Below are 15,197 nucleotides of genomic sequence, written 5' to 3' on the forward strand. Positions count from 1 at the left end.
ACACGCCATGCTTCATAAGCTGGTGGAATGCAAATCCTGTGCTTCCCTACGAATACTTTCTCATACATGTTTACAGTCTATTATTCTGCCTACTAGGTTGACAGGCACAGTAGGATCTATTGTGCATTTTTTAAAAAAGGTAATCAATAAAAAACTCTGTATAACTATACTAAAACTATCCTTTTGTTCTTATTATAACAATAGAACGAGCAAATGCTGCAGCCCCTTTCCAATTCTGGCATTCGATTGATACCAAGGCACCTAGAAAAATCAATGAAAATATAACTGAAATAAAACCGTGTAATGTTACCTGAATCTTGGGTCTATATGATTGTTGTGTGTCACATGAATATTCAGGTCCAATGAATCTAGTGTCAGTTACATGTCAGAATAATTAGTTACTTGATACTATTTTTCTATTAAAAAGTAATAAAAATGGTTTGATCTGATTTCTGATTCATTGTTATGCTGTAACTTGTTCTACAGTAACCGATTTTTAAAATACTCATCTGAATATTCTTGGTTTAAGGGTTACAACATACTTTCCAAAAGAGTGAAACCTTTAAGTATCTGCCATCTGTATTTGCTGATAATTTACTGTAACGGGTTCAAATTGGGAGACCGGTAGGATGTTTGGGTAATTTCATTAAAATCCCTAAAGTAGATTAGTTTAAAACATCTTGAAAGTATAATTGGTGAGCTAGTTACCCAAACTCCATCATTGATGGTCCCAAGCCCGGCTGCAAAAGGAGGAGAGTTGATTATAGGGTTGGCAACTCCATCCCATAAAAGCCCAGTGCCGCAGAAACGGCAAAAGAAGCTCCAAAGGCCTCATTCCTGGGAGAGGCAGGACCTTTGACAGGCTATACCTGGGGAGAATGTGAAAGACTGGTCCAGAGCCAAGGACTCCAATGAGCTTTTGAAAGGTTTAAGAAGAAGATTCACCCTGTGTATTTTACCATCCACCAGGAGTCAGGGTGGTTGTGAGGCTCCACCATTATCATCGCTACTGCAGGTTCAATTTTATCACAAGCAATTATAAGAGAATCAAACAGGTTCTTCTTTGCCACCATGACAAAACACAATAAAAAAAACTTTCATTTCCATATGAACCATTCATAATACTCACTGCATAGCTCAGACACGACGTTAAGAAACAAATCTGCCTTCAGTATTATTTGCATAAACAAATTCTTCCTTGACTTACAGTGTCAAAGGTACTGTCGATGACTACTCATTTTAAACGAAAGGCAAGGGAACAGCAATTTCAGCACAAACAGATTAATGGCAGAAGTTTAATTAGACCAGCCTAATTAAGAACATTGTTAAAAAAGCACAGTCTGATTACCGAGAGGAACAGCTCATGCTCTGACAGTTCACAGCTGCTCAATCAATTACAAGTACTGGAGGAACAACTCAAGAGGCTTGCTGATGGTAAAGCCAAATTCCTATTGTATCAACTATAAGCACACTTGTCCAACAACTTTTTAAAGCCTTATCTGATATCAAAGCAAAGGTTTTACTACCTAGGACTGCAATAACATTGTGGAAACATCAAAGTGGCACCATCTCAACCACCATGTTTTCTGCCAATCCTTCATCTCTCTTGGTTTGCTCATGGTGTTGGAATTCCTTGCTTAATACCATTCCAAGAGCACTACAAGTACAAGAGTTATATTATGACAGTTTAGGAAAGCATATGAAGAGATTGCTGAAATGTTGGTAAACTATTATTACAATGCTTAGTTAAAAATAATCTCACTTGACCCAATTGCCCCAAAAGTACAGTTAAAAAAAAGGATTCATTTGAGGTCACACTAGACGTGTTCTATTCTGCAAAGCATCAGAATTTCCATATTTATTTGCAAATCTTGAAGGCTGGTCATCCTTTTCAAATCTACCTTTTAAAGCTCCATTACCATTACTGGAATGTGGAAAACATAACCCAGATAAATATGCAGACTCACTGCATGAAACAGTATCATTTGTGCCTAACTAAACATAATTTTCAGTCAGTTATACTTTGAAAACAGTAAACTTAGTTGAACAAATCTGTTTTATAAACTGCAAATAAAAATAACCAACTTATAGTCATGTCTATCATAAAACACTTGGTCATTAAGTGAATGATTTAAAGTGAAAAGGTTAAAATCCTCTAAAGTTGGTCAACATTTTTATGCTATATTTTAATGCCATATTCAATAATGGAATCACCTAAATACGTACTCTCACAGATGAAAGGAACATGTTTCTACAGATGAAGTCACATATATGTATCATGAACACAGTACTTCAGTTGCAAACAGGCCTAAAGCACTGCATCATTTCAGCACAGCATATAATCATTTGGATTCCATTCACATTTTATTGCACTTCCTTGGAGGCTGGTTGTTTGGATTACCAAATCCATTTACTATAATCTCTTTGGTTACACTTTTGACCCCTCTCACACAATAATCAGAATCAGGTTTATTACCAGCAGAAGTGTTAACTTAGCAGCGGCAATACATAATATAGAATGAATAAAATAAATAACCAAATCAATCACAGTAAGTATATATGTGTATTTAATAGATTATATAATCTAATATCGATGGCGGCATTTGGATCAGTCAGTGATTGCTCCCAATGGAGGCCACTGTTCAGACCAGGCGTGAGTTTTGAGTCACCGAAGGACTGTTCGATGTTCTAAGATTTATGTGATCGGACTGTACTTTATATTGGTCCCCTCCTGTTCTTCTGTTCTTAGGTGTTTTTTTCTTGTGGCTGATTGGAGGGTGGGTGATCTGTAAGTTCTTTGTGTGTGAGTGGGGGGGTGGAATAGAGGGTTTTGATGCTGCTGTCACTGTTCTTTTTTGCAAGTAAGGGGGTCGGTTGCTTTTTCTCTCTGCAGGGGAGGGGGGTCAGGTTTGTATTATTGCTGTTTTTTCCTGTGGAGAGGGGTCAAGGATTGTTATTGTTGTTGCGTTTTTTTCTGTGGGAGGAGTGGGGGATTCTGGGGTCTTCGAGCTTTGATTCTTTTACTTTTTCCATGGATATTTCATGGCTATATGGAGAGAACAAATACCAGAGTTGTACTGTACATGCATACTTTAACAATCAAATGAACCTTGATTAAAAATAGCACAAAACAGAAGATATATAAAAAAATGTGAGGTAGCATTCATGGGTTCAATGTCCATTTAGGAATCGGATGGCAGAGGGGAAGAAGCTGTTCCTGAATCACTGAGTGTGTGCCTTCAAGATTCTGTATCTTCTTCCCAACGATAACAACTAGAAGAGAGCATGTCCTAGGTGATGGGGGTTTTTAATAATGGACATTGTCTTTCTGAGGCACTGCTGCTTGAAGAAGTCTTGAATACTATGGAGGCTAGTACCCAAGACAGAGCTAATTTTACAACTTTTGGTAGATTTTTAAGTCCTGTGCAGTAACCCCCCCCCCACCCCCATCCAGACAGCAATGCACCCTGTCAGAGTGCTCTCCACAGTACATCTATAAAGTTTTGCGAGTATTTTAGGTGACAAACCGAATCTCTTCAAATACCAAGTAAAATATAGCCTCTGTTTTGCCTTCTTTATAGCTACATCAATATGTTGGGACCAGGTTTGATCCTCGGAGATCTTGACACCCAGGAACTTGAAATTGCTCTCTCTCCACTTCTGAAACTCTATCAGGATTGGTTTATAATCCCTTGTCCTACCCTTCCTGAAGTCCACAATCAGCTCTATCGTCTTACTGACAGAGAGTGCAAGGTTGTTCATGCAACACCACTCAGCTAGCTGGTATACCTCGCTCTTGTACACCCTCTCATTTCCATCCGAGATTCTGCCAACAATGGCAGAATTTATCAGCAAATTTATAGATGGCATTTGAGCTATACCTAACCACGTATTCACGGATATAGAGGGAGTAGAGCAGTGAGCTAAATACACACCCCTGAGGTGTTGCAGTGTTGCGAGGAGATATTATCGCCAATCCACAGAGATTGTGGTCTTCCAGTTAGGAAGTCAAGGATCCAATTGCAGAGAGGTACAGAGGTCCAGGTTCTGTAACTTCTCAATCAGGACTCTGGGAATGATGGCGTTAAGTGCTGAGTTATAGTCAACGAACAGCATCCTGACATGGGCGTCTGTATTGTCCAGGTAGTTTAAAGCCGTGTGAAGGGTCATTGGGATTGCATCTGCCATAGACCTACTGTGGAGATAGGCATATTACAGTGGGACCAGGTCCTTTGCCGAGGCAGGAGTTGATTCTGGCCATGACCAATCTCTCAAAGCATTTCATCACTGTAGATGTAAGTGCTACTGATCATTAAGTAAGCTCACACTACTCTTCTTAGGCATGGTGTAATTCTGGCTTTTTTGAAGCACGTGGGAACTTCCAACCACAGCAGTGAGAGGTCAAAAATGTCCTTAAATACTCCAGCCAGTTGGTAGGCACAAGTTTTCAGAGCCTTACCAGGTACTCCATCGGGCCCTGCTGCTTGCGCGTGTTCAACCTCCTGAAAGACAGCGTCACCAGGTGCAGCAGGAACCTTCACAGCTGTAATTTTATTCTCCCTTTCAAAGCGGGCATAGAAGGCATTGAACTATCTGGTAGTGAAGCATCGCTGCCATTCATGCTACTGGATTTCGCTTTGTAGGAAGCAATATCCAACAAACCCTGCCAGAATTAACGGTTGGAATGTTCATTTTAGATTCATTTCTTTTTAAAATCAAAGTGACAAGCCAGTGGGAGAAAAAAAAATCAGACAAGAGTAGGACAAGACTTGTAAAAATTGTAAGGAATAGCTTTTACTTCAATAACCAAAGACCGAGTAGAAAGGACTGAGGGGAAAGGAAGAATAGAAAACAAGGAAAACTATACGGAAAAGCTAAAAACACTGGAGGAACTCAGCAGTTCAGGCAACATTACAGAGGGAAATGGACAGTTGACACTTTGGGTCGAGTCTGGTTCAAATGAAGGGTCTAAGCCCAAAACACTGAATGTCCATTTGCCTCCACGGATGCTGCCCGACCTGCTGAGTTCCTCCAGCAGCTTGATTTTTGCTCCATGTTCCAGCACCTACAGTCTGTTAGTCCCTAGTTTCCTTAGCAATTTTAGAGAAAATCAGCTGGTAATTTGAAGAATTGCACCATGTATGTATCTACAACTGATAGAGGAAACAAAATCATAACCACATTGAGCATTATACAAGATAGACCAAGATCTGATCAAACCTCAATTTACCAATTGGCAGAGCAGGCTCAAGGAGTGGTTTGATCTCCTGTTCCCACCTCTGATGCCCTTATGTAAACTATAAGCAATCATGGAAGGTAAAGTTGATCTGTTATTTGTTTTAACTGGCAGTCCTGACCTGCTTCTAAAATTGTAAGGCATAACCTTTACTTCAATAACCAAAAGAAAGAAAATCGAAAGTATATTTTTATACAAAAGATTTAATTTTTGTGTCTTGGTACATACATGAACCAACAAATTACAAATTATTACCAAAATTATCCAAAATCAAAAATCAGACAACATAGCTACTTACAAAATAACTGTACAAGTTAATGTCTGCTGACAAAAGTCATCTGACGCAGGCAATCTTAGTCATCTTCCTCTTCATCACTAATCACATATTTCTTTGCTCGTTTGTTGGAACCTTTGTCATCATTTTCAGCTTTTCTCTTTCCAGAATTTTCATTTTCCTAATATTTGGGCGGGGGGGGGGGGAGTAGAAAGAGTAGAGTTTGGAAAAAAGATAGATAAAAAAGGATAATTGTACAAGCAGTTAAAATATTTACTTGAATTGATAGGTGGTATAAAGTATTTTCTAAATCATTGATATGAATCAAAGTACATTAGAATGAAATACATCAAAGTGAAACTCTGATAATCCCCAACACTAGTGGTATTGTACTGGCAGATTTTCAGAACTATAGGATTATTATAACCAAAGCACACTTTTATTTCACTATACCATTTTAGACAATGGTATAGTACACGTTCCAGTGAACCTGCTGAGTTTACCAAGAGTAGGAAATATAGAAGCATTTCTGGACCAGCAACAATCTTGCCTAGGTATCCGACCCCCTGGTGTTCTAGACCACAACTCAAGCTCCAGCCTACAGTCCAGGTGCCGGCCCTGGCTGTACTCTCAACACCCAACTCTGACTGCACATGTCGCTTAGAGATGTATAAGATGATGAGAGGCATTGATCGTTTGGATAGTCAAGAGGATTTTTCCCAGGGCTGAAATGGTTGCCACAAGAGGACACAGGTTTAAGGTGCTGGGGAGTAGGTACAGAGGAGATGTCAGGGGTAAGTTTTTTTTACTCAGAGAGTGTGGTGAGTGCGGGGAATGGGCTGCCGGCAACAGTGTTGTAAGCGGATACGATAAGGTCTTTTAAGAGACTTTTGGATAGGTACATGGAGCTTAGAAAAATAGACGGCTATAGGTAAGCCTAGTAATTTCTAAGGTAGGGACATGTTTGGCACACCTTTGTGGGCCGAAGGGCCTGTATTGTGCTGTCGATTTTCTGTTTTACTCCAGCTCTCAGTCAGGACTAATGAGTCAGATGCAAAACCATCAGGATTTCCACAGCTTGACTGTATCTAGTAAGAGTATTTCGATGGTCAAGCATTTTCTTTTAGTACTGCATATTGAAAGATGAAAGAAACAAAATCCTTAAAAATATATGGTAAAATTGCTTGCTGCCTAATTCAGCCTTGCACTATTTAGCCACTGTACTGATATTCATTACACATGTTGGACATTGTCCCTTTAGGAAATCTCAAAAATTAGTTTGAAAAGACCTTGTTAGATACTTAGAAGTATCAACTCAGCTGGCTCCCAGATTTCCAACTAAACAAATAGGGGTACATAGCAGGTAGAAGGATTATGATATTTTCTCTAAATATATCTTTGATCCAATTCAATGATGAATTAAATAATGTTTAATCGATGATTTTGGTTAATTCTGATCAGATTTAAATAGTTAAATAATTAGCTATTTAATATGATCAAGATTAATTAACAATTGAACTTCCAGATTAAATAGCAAATTTAGCATTTCATTTTGTTAAAATTTTCATAAACAATGGATAATTTCTTTAAGATCCAAATTTAAAATGCTATTAAAACATTACATTTCACAATTTATATCCATTTCATTTCCTCTTCCACCACCTTCTTACCATCTCCTTAACTACACCGAAAGGGGTGGCTCAGCCACTCACTGAAAACTAATATTGTCTATTCAGACAGAAAACAGGGATTTATAGAGAAATACTGTATAAAGCACTGAATAAAAAGTAAATCCCCTCCCTCCTTACCAAAATAGATCAATTCTAAAAACTAATTACAACTGTCACACAACATGCTCAAAACCAAACCCAGCTTAGCTGTATGAGTATTGAATGGTCCACAAACAGATTTGTTTTCCATAATGAGTGAGGTTTTCATTACCATGTCTTAAAGTACAACTTCAAGTATTCTGTGCAGAACACGATTTTGTATCATATGTGTTACATTAATAAACTGACAAATATATGAAAACATAAAATGCTGGCAGAACTCAGCATGCCAGACAGCATCTTCATTTACACTGAAGAAGTTCAGATCTTTTCTCCGAGATGCTGTCTGCCCTGCTGCGTTCTGCCAGCATTTTGTGTTTTTATTTATTTCCAGCATCTGCAGATTCACTTGTGTTGCCTGTGACAAATATATGAATTTATTAAATGCTTCTTAATAAAGCTTCATCTAAATAAATGTTACACATCAAGTGAGGATAATTAATACATTTTCATTTAATTTTAACCATTTGGATTTTATCTGCAAAACTCTGAATAGTCTAAATGTAAAACCCTAATCAAAGATGGTCAGTTCTTGATCAATATTTCAAATTAAAAATCAGTCTTCAGTCAATGAAGATGGATAATAGTTGCCTTACTCTGAAAAATAAATCTGCAGTAACTATTTGTAGTTACATTTTAAAATTAGAATACTCCATGCCATTTCTCCATACAAACCTCATCACTGTCAAACTTCTTGGCTTTCAAGAGCCTCTGTGCTTTGTCATCATCAGACCCTTCATCACTGTCTGAGGAATAAATACGGGCACGCTCCTCTGAAATAGATTGAACACATCCATATCAAACTAGATATTTATAACACTAATTGATATTTGTAAATATGATGACAAAGAAATGTAACTCCAATAACAAAGTGTCATTTAAAATTTAATACTTGCTGGCTCTGTATTAACAGTATATGAAACAAAATTGAAATTCAGCATTATTAAGTACTAATCACAAAAGTGCATTTTCTGAATAAACACTTCTACCATGAGGACTGTGCTGTACACCTGGACCACCTCCCATCTTCTCTGCCATTCCTATTTCTCAATGTTTATCTGAAGCTACCTACTGAATTCCTAGACTGAAATCTATTATTCTGCTCCTTTTAATGTGCTTCCCGTTTCTCTAAACTGGTAAATTCTTTATTTCAGTCATCTTCCCTTCATTTTTCCTGGATGAAGTTCTATTGCTCTCTTTAAACAAGCTGCTTTTACAATGGTTTTGTAAATGAAACTCAATTTGCTTTTTGGTCCATTGTTTATCTCCAAATCTAAATCAAGTACCGCCCTTTTGTTGTCTCCCGTACTAGACCTCTGGAGCCTTCCTGGAACAAAACTGTTTCTCCACCAACCTGATAACTACCTCACACCACTGACTGCATCAGCTCTCTGCAACAATCTAACTGCTGGAAGTATCCTTACCTTTTCCCCTTAAATATTTGATCCAAGATCCCTGTACCCCGTTCAATCTCTAATAGCTGCATAATCTAATGTCCTCCTGATATTCTCCACTGAGATTAACTTGAAAGCTAGAAAGCTAGTTATATCAGCCAAGTCACTGAGTTTACATATAACAAGCAAATTTCGCAAGGACTTAGTGGAGAGAAAAGTCTGTAACAAAATGTGCATATGTGAATTGAATGCAATTAACTTGGTTAATAAATTTGAATTCTATTATTTATATCAGAAATACAGCAACTGACAATCTGTTAAGGGATATTAGCAGACTAGGTTAAAATAATGTCACATTAATTTGTCAACTACTCACATGCTAACATACAGCAGAACTTCACCTTGAGTTTCTAAAAACTTGTTTAGTCTTTTGGATTTTTAATAAACATTCACAGCTTAAAATGTTCTTGCTAACATTAATTGCCTATTTGTAGGCATGCTTCAACACAAGTGCAGTTGAGGTGTGGAAGAACTAGCATATAAATTTGTTTGAAGTGCACTAGCTTAGGGTGAAACTGTCTGCTTAGCACACCTCTTTGCAATAATGTCTGTATACCACTCACTCACAGAATGGTAGTGGGAGCAGGAAATCTGTGCAATTAAGATAGAAATTGTGCATGGGTGGGATTTGGGAATGGGTTGGAGAAGAGGCAAAAAGATATATAGGATGTTTCCTGGATTTATGATCTTCCTGGCACAAGAAAATCCACTGTTCTGAGCTGCCTGCAGACTTAACCTCTTAAATGTATCTAATGACTGTACAGTTCCATATGGTGCAGGCACCACCTAGTGGGAACATATTACTGCATCAGGATCCTGTTTAATAAGTCCCAGTTGCTTCAAAGCTTGTTTAAAACTTCAGTTGACTGGATGTTTGTGAGAACAAGGATGGAAACCAGTGGATGGAAAAATTATGTTTGGATAAGTTCCTTCCTACTATTTTTCACCACTAGCTTCAATTAAAAATATTACAATTTTAAATTTTTCAAAACTGTTGTATTGATCCTAATCTGCCTTTCACATCAATAAAAATGCTAAGTCACCAAACAATAACCAGCCTCTTCCTATTAATAATTAACCTTCCCACAATTAATAAATATTAATAATTAACCACCCACAAATGAAATTAGCCATATACTCCAATGTTTTTCACTCCAATAGCTCTAAAGTTGCTATTTTTCAGTTGAGAGATTTTTATTTGATTTCTTTCTCTATTTAAAAATAATCCACCAAAATAAAGCACTGAAAACAACAGGATATAGATTCTGAAATCAAAATGTGATCTGCAACAGTAATTTGGCTTGTACACACTGAGGTACAGAGTAACTATATGGAAACTGGTGAAAAGCATTATAACAAGCAAAATATTCTGTAAACACAAAGGCCATCTTTCCACCTTGAAATGGATTATAGGTATGGAAAGCCTCAAGAGCTCTGAATGAACATTCTACTGCTTAGTTTGAGTTATTGCCCTTACCTCTAACTCCTCCTTTGTACTTGTTCTTGATGGCTGCAAGGCTTATGGTTTCATCACCATCTTCCTCCTCATCATACCGATCAGGTTCCAGATAGGAGGAGCTAAGGCCTCGTTGACTCTGCTTCTCCCTCATTCTACGTTGCTGAGATTCTCTTCTGATAGATGCCCTAAGACGCTCCTCCTCTTTCTGCCAAGAGCAAAAACAGTTTCAGTTGTGTAAAGATGCAAATGTGCATTTTAACAATGATAAATCTACTGTTTATCCTATTCCTGCATCTGCCTAAAAAAAGCTGGCAACATCATTTCAAAATTCTTCATTGGTGCATGATCAGCTTTACTTACCTTTATCATTTCAGAACGCTGGGATTCAGGATCTCTGCCAGCTATGGGAAGGATTCGAATCTTTTGGGTCTTTGAACATCTATCCGCCAGAGACAGAGTCATCTTTCTGTGGGTAGCACTATCTGTGGAATGAGGCCTGTGGTACATTAGGGCAAAACAGGTTTAGTACAACCACATTCATTTACCATCTAGAATATTACATTAATTTGACTGTAATTAAACATTGACTGTCAACTAGATTGCCAACCACTGACTTACAGCTGAGGAGCAAGTTAACAAAGTTAATAATAGATTTGGTTGTAGTTCTTGTAGCAATCTTGCCCCATGAGCTATCTCAGCTCATCCATGAAGGCTTGTCAGTGGACAAACATAGACATCTGGCATTATAAAATTTTCCAAAGTGATGAATAGACATTTATGAAGTAATGTGGAGAGGGGGGAAAAACTGGACAAAGATTACATTTGCAAAGGTAATTTGGAAAACCTATGGTTTATTTCTGTAAACACTTTTGCTTAATCATATTAACAAATGAAATCCAACATTACTGTTGTGAATCGTAGGATAGCATTAGTGAGTAAAGTTGTTAACTTCATTAGTTAAATGGCCTGAAGAATGACAACATATGATGGTGTCAAACATCACAATTAAAGTCAAAAGTTAAAATGTAATCTTTTTCAGGTCATGGATGAAAATGGAAGATTCAAGTTTATTTAAATGTTTTCAATTAAATAAACCTATTATTATCAAATTCTCCTGTAAGGTTAATTTTAATAAAACAATTTTTATTGCAAGGACAGTTTTAAAAATGTAGGTTTACCTTCAACAAATACTTCCATTAAACATTCACTTAATAAATTCATATATGTTACACAATATTTTTATAGTGGTTTATCAGCAATGAATACAAATTACAGGTTTTTATCTTTAATTTTTAAAGAGATCAACATACCTGAATGTAAGCTTGGTTTTAAAGACTGCCTGACCTTGTAAACCAGTCCCCTGTCTAATAAATAAATGGTTATGGTCCCCTTGAAGTGGAGCCTTGTAGACATCAAAAACTTCATTTCCCAGATGCAAGGACATACTACAATGTAAAAAATGATGATACCTTAATTATTTATGCACCAACTGAGATTTACTTCTTTAAATAAAATAAAATTCAATGACACGTGAAATTCTACGTTAAGTACAAAATAGTCCAGTGATAGTTCAGTACATCTCTAACTGGATTATGTGATAAAAAATTATATAATATTAAAATCCCAATACACGTTTTTAATAATGTTACATACTTTAATAAATTTTCTAGTAAAGCCAGGGAGATTAAATGGAGTACAAGCAACAGGCACTGGTGATATAAAGGGACTGCAAAAAATGGGGTGTCACTGTGTTTAGAGGAAGAGTGAGAAATGGGGTCCCAGAGCATTTTAGAGAGAATGCAGGAAATGAAAGCGCAACACATGCCATCAGAAGTGCAGGAAGCAACACCACCAAAATCTCCCAACAATTAGGTCGTGTATTATCAGATTTTTACAGTATACCAACTAAAAACTAATATTGGGCCAGATGCTATACCACCAAAATCTCCCAACAATTAGGATGTGTATTATGAGATTTTTACAGTATACCATCTAAACTAATATACAGAGTAAGTAAGGAATAGTATTTCTAAGCTGCTCTTGCCTCCTTTTAGCTGCTGAATTTGCCAAAACTGAGAAACTCATGTATAAACCTATACAGCCAATTAAATCAGATCCTTCCAGTCTCTAAAAAATAATCAGCTAAGCTATTTTTGAGAAAGCTTTGGTTACCTACCCATATGTAGAAATGAGAAGTTGTCTGATAGATGTAGTTGCATATTTCTAGAATTTAGAAATCTCAGCCTATCCCCCTAACTTTGCCTGTAAAAATTAAATCATAATCTATGAAACTACTTCTCTTTTCCTGACTCCAGCTCTTGCTTTCAATTTACAGCAGGCACACATACATGTGCTTATTTTTTAAACAAGGAAGTTTCACTCAACATTACTGGTATTACAACTATCTATCCAGCTAAAATAAATATACTGTATACTTAGAATTCTTCAGTGTGTAAAATGACACGAAATAATAAGCAAATTTAAAGCAAGATCCATAGAAGAAAACAGAATTCCTTACTTATATCTACATTATAAAACTGTATATCTTGCAGTTTTTACATCTTTGACAGAGGCACTAAATGGATAAAAATAAACGTTACCAACCTTCCATCTGACCATTTTACTATTCGAGCATTACTCTCACGAACATCATTTCCTTCTTCATCCTTGCGTATTCGCCAGCGAATTGTGTTTTCTACCTGTGACCAGGAAACATTTGATTTTAAGGGTTAATATTACAGGTGTGGTCTTAAAGAGGGGACTCAGTCCATTCTCAAACCAACCTTTAAAAATATACACAGTAAATTCATAGCAACCAGTTATAGTTATTAATTACTTTGCTGTGGAATGTGAGGCATGGTGGTAGGTATTACCTTTAGCTTAAGCCTTGTTCTACCCTCTTCATCCAACATCTCTTCATCTTCAAATTCATCTTCATAGTACTGAGAGTCAAATGGTCTTAAAATAAACAGAAAGGTGGATGTTTGTAGATAATAATTTGAAAAATGAGTACTACCATAGTTATTAAAAGATGCCCTCAAATAAGATAGCAAGAATAATGTATAATAATCTTAATGTATTCCGCGCAAACTAAGGAAAAATTAAATTTAATTCACACATGTCCAACTTAATTTCTAATTCACAGTAAATGCTTCTAATTTTAATTGATTTTAGCTATCTGTGAGTGAGCATGTTAAAATATATATATTTTTAAAAAGTCAAATCAGACCTAAGTCATAACACTATTACAAAACATTCTAGTGAATAGTGCAAAAGAACATTTAATGCTAACTAATGTCATTTAGTAAAAGGAAATTTTCATTGAACTCACAACTTACTTGTGCCAGCAAATATACTGGTATGATTAGATAAAGGATTGCTATCAAATATAGATTTTACAACTTCTACAGGGATATTGCAATGTTTATATGGTGTTGAAATAGATAAGAATGATATTCTGCGTATATTCGACATGAAAAACAATCAACTAGAAAATGTTAATCTATATAGAGAAAGGCATGGAGTTACACAATAGCCTTCATGGATCAGGAAGTCACAAAACACTACTCATTCAAGGACTTTGAGGGGTATAGTCATCATTACACATAGCAAGATCCTGCAAATACAAATAATATGCTTAGCAACATTTGTATCTTAGGTGCACTGCCCTTTGAAGATAAATATGAAGAAGACAATAAAGCTTCATTTTAACTCTGTATTAGAATAGTGGTGACCCTGACTGTGGAGCACACTTAGTAATGGACTAAAAAGTGATAATGGATTGCATGCTCAAGCATCTAGACGATAATTTTAACAAAGGACCTACTGACTCAAAGAGCAAAAAATAAAATAGAAGTTACAGCAACTCTAATCCATACTTTGCATGGCTCCAATTATATCTCCACTTGAGGACGATGTTTAGCTTTGGGCATCAATATACAAGAAAGAACTGAAGACCTAGATGTAATTTGAAGAGCTAATCACTAACAAAGGACTTAAGAAAAAAAGACATTTAGCTTTGAAAAGAATGAACTATGAAAAAACCTCGCCAATTTTACACCGCACCCTGAATGGATTACTGGAGAAGATAATGGAATCAAACTTATTTTAGAATCAGTAAATAAAATCTTGGGGTTGGTCGGTGGTGTAGTGGCATCAGTACTGTATTTTGAGGCCGACAGTTCTGAGTTCAGATCCAGCCGGGTCCCAAACTGGACAGCAGCAGCATCTGCACAGAAGGCCTGGCAATCTACTTCTGTATCTTGCCATAAAAATCCTATGGAGAACCATGGTATCCGTAGAGTTGCCATGAGTCAACAACACTTAACAAGAAGACAAAATCTTAAGAGAAAAACTCCAAAATATTTTCAGACATTTCCAAATGGGCTAAACAGCCTTCTGCTTGTACATTACAAATGAAAACATATGAGTTATTGATCCATAAAATCATTTTAGTATTTGAGAAAAAATGTCAGAATACAAATCTGAAGTACCTGGGTTCCACACTGAGGAAGTTAGGCAGTTTAACAAAGTACAGATCATTTCCTAAATCAGTGTTCACTTTGGGAATCTCTACTTCTATCCGTGTTTCTGGAATTGGTTCCTCTTCGGCATGGTCCTGATCCATGTCATATTCATCCTGAAGCAAATACACAATCATTAAAAGATGGGAGAGGTGGGGTATGAAACTCTAACTACACAAAATATCAAATGCCAACACTTAGTGGTAACATTGTCATTATCAGTAAAATAAAATGCTGTTTCCATAATTTCAATTTAAGGAAAAGAATTATTAACTAGTTAACAGTTTAACAAAATCAAATCATAAGGTGCCTTTATGCAATGACAGGTATACAGCTTTGTTTGGCTTTTGTAGTGATGATCTTGAGTTCAAGCCCTGTGCTTTAACATTTTGCCAACAAAGAAACTTATTTTCCTGTAAAAC

General features: G+C 36.5%; 1 protein-coding gene across 1 annotated transcript in view; it reads right to left on the reverse strand.

The window, feature by feature from the left end:
- Positions 1-5,421: 5,421 nt before the first annotated feature.
- leo1 (LEO1 homolog, Paf1/RNA polymerase II complex component) overlaps positions 5,422-15,197 on the reverse strand; it is a 32,155-nt gene continuing 22,379 nt past the window's right edge. Inside the window, exons 5-12 of the mRNA XM_073033144.1 lie at positions 14,746-14,891; positions 13,126-13,210; positions 12,857-12,951; positions 11,563-11,697; positions 10,613-10,748; positions 10,271-10,457; positions 8,015-8,112; positions 5,422-5,691 (exon numbers count right to left, since the gene is read on the reverse strand). Of these exons, the coding sequence (XP_072889245.1) occupies positions 5,590-5,691; positions 8,015-8,112; positions 10,271-10,457; positions 10,613-10,748; positions 11,563-11,697; positions 12,857-12,951; positions 13,126-13,210; positions 14,746-14,891 (984 nt within the window). The 3' untranslated portion in view covers positions 5,422-5,589. The remainder of the gene's footprint in view (positions 5,692-8,014; positions 8,113-10,270; positions 10,458-10,612; positions 10,749-11,562; positions 11,698-12,856; positions 12,952-13,125; positions 13,211-14,745; positions 14,892-15,197) is intronic.

The sequence above is a fragment of the Hemitrygon akajei genome, chromosome 30, assembly GCF_048418815.1.
Source record: "Hemitrygon akajei chromosome 30, sHemAka1.3, whole genome shotgun sequence".
Lineage (NCBI taxonomy): Eukaryota > Metazoa > Chordata > Chondrichthyes > Myliobatiformes > Dasyatidae > Hemitrygon > Hemitrygon akajei.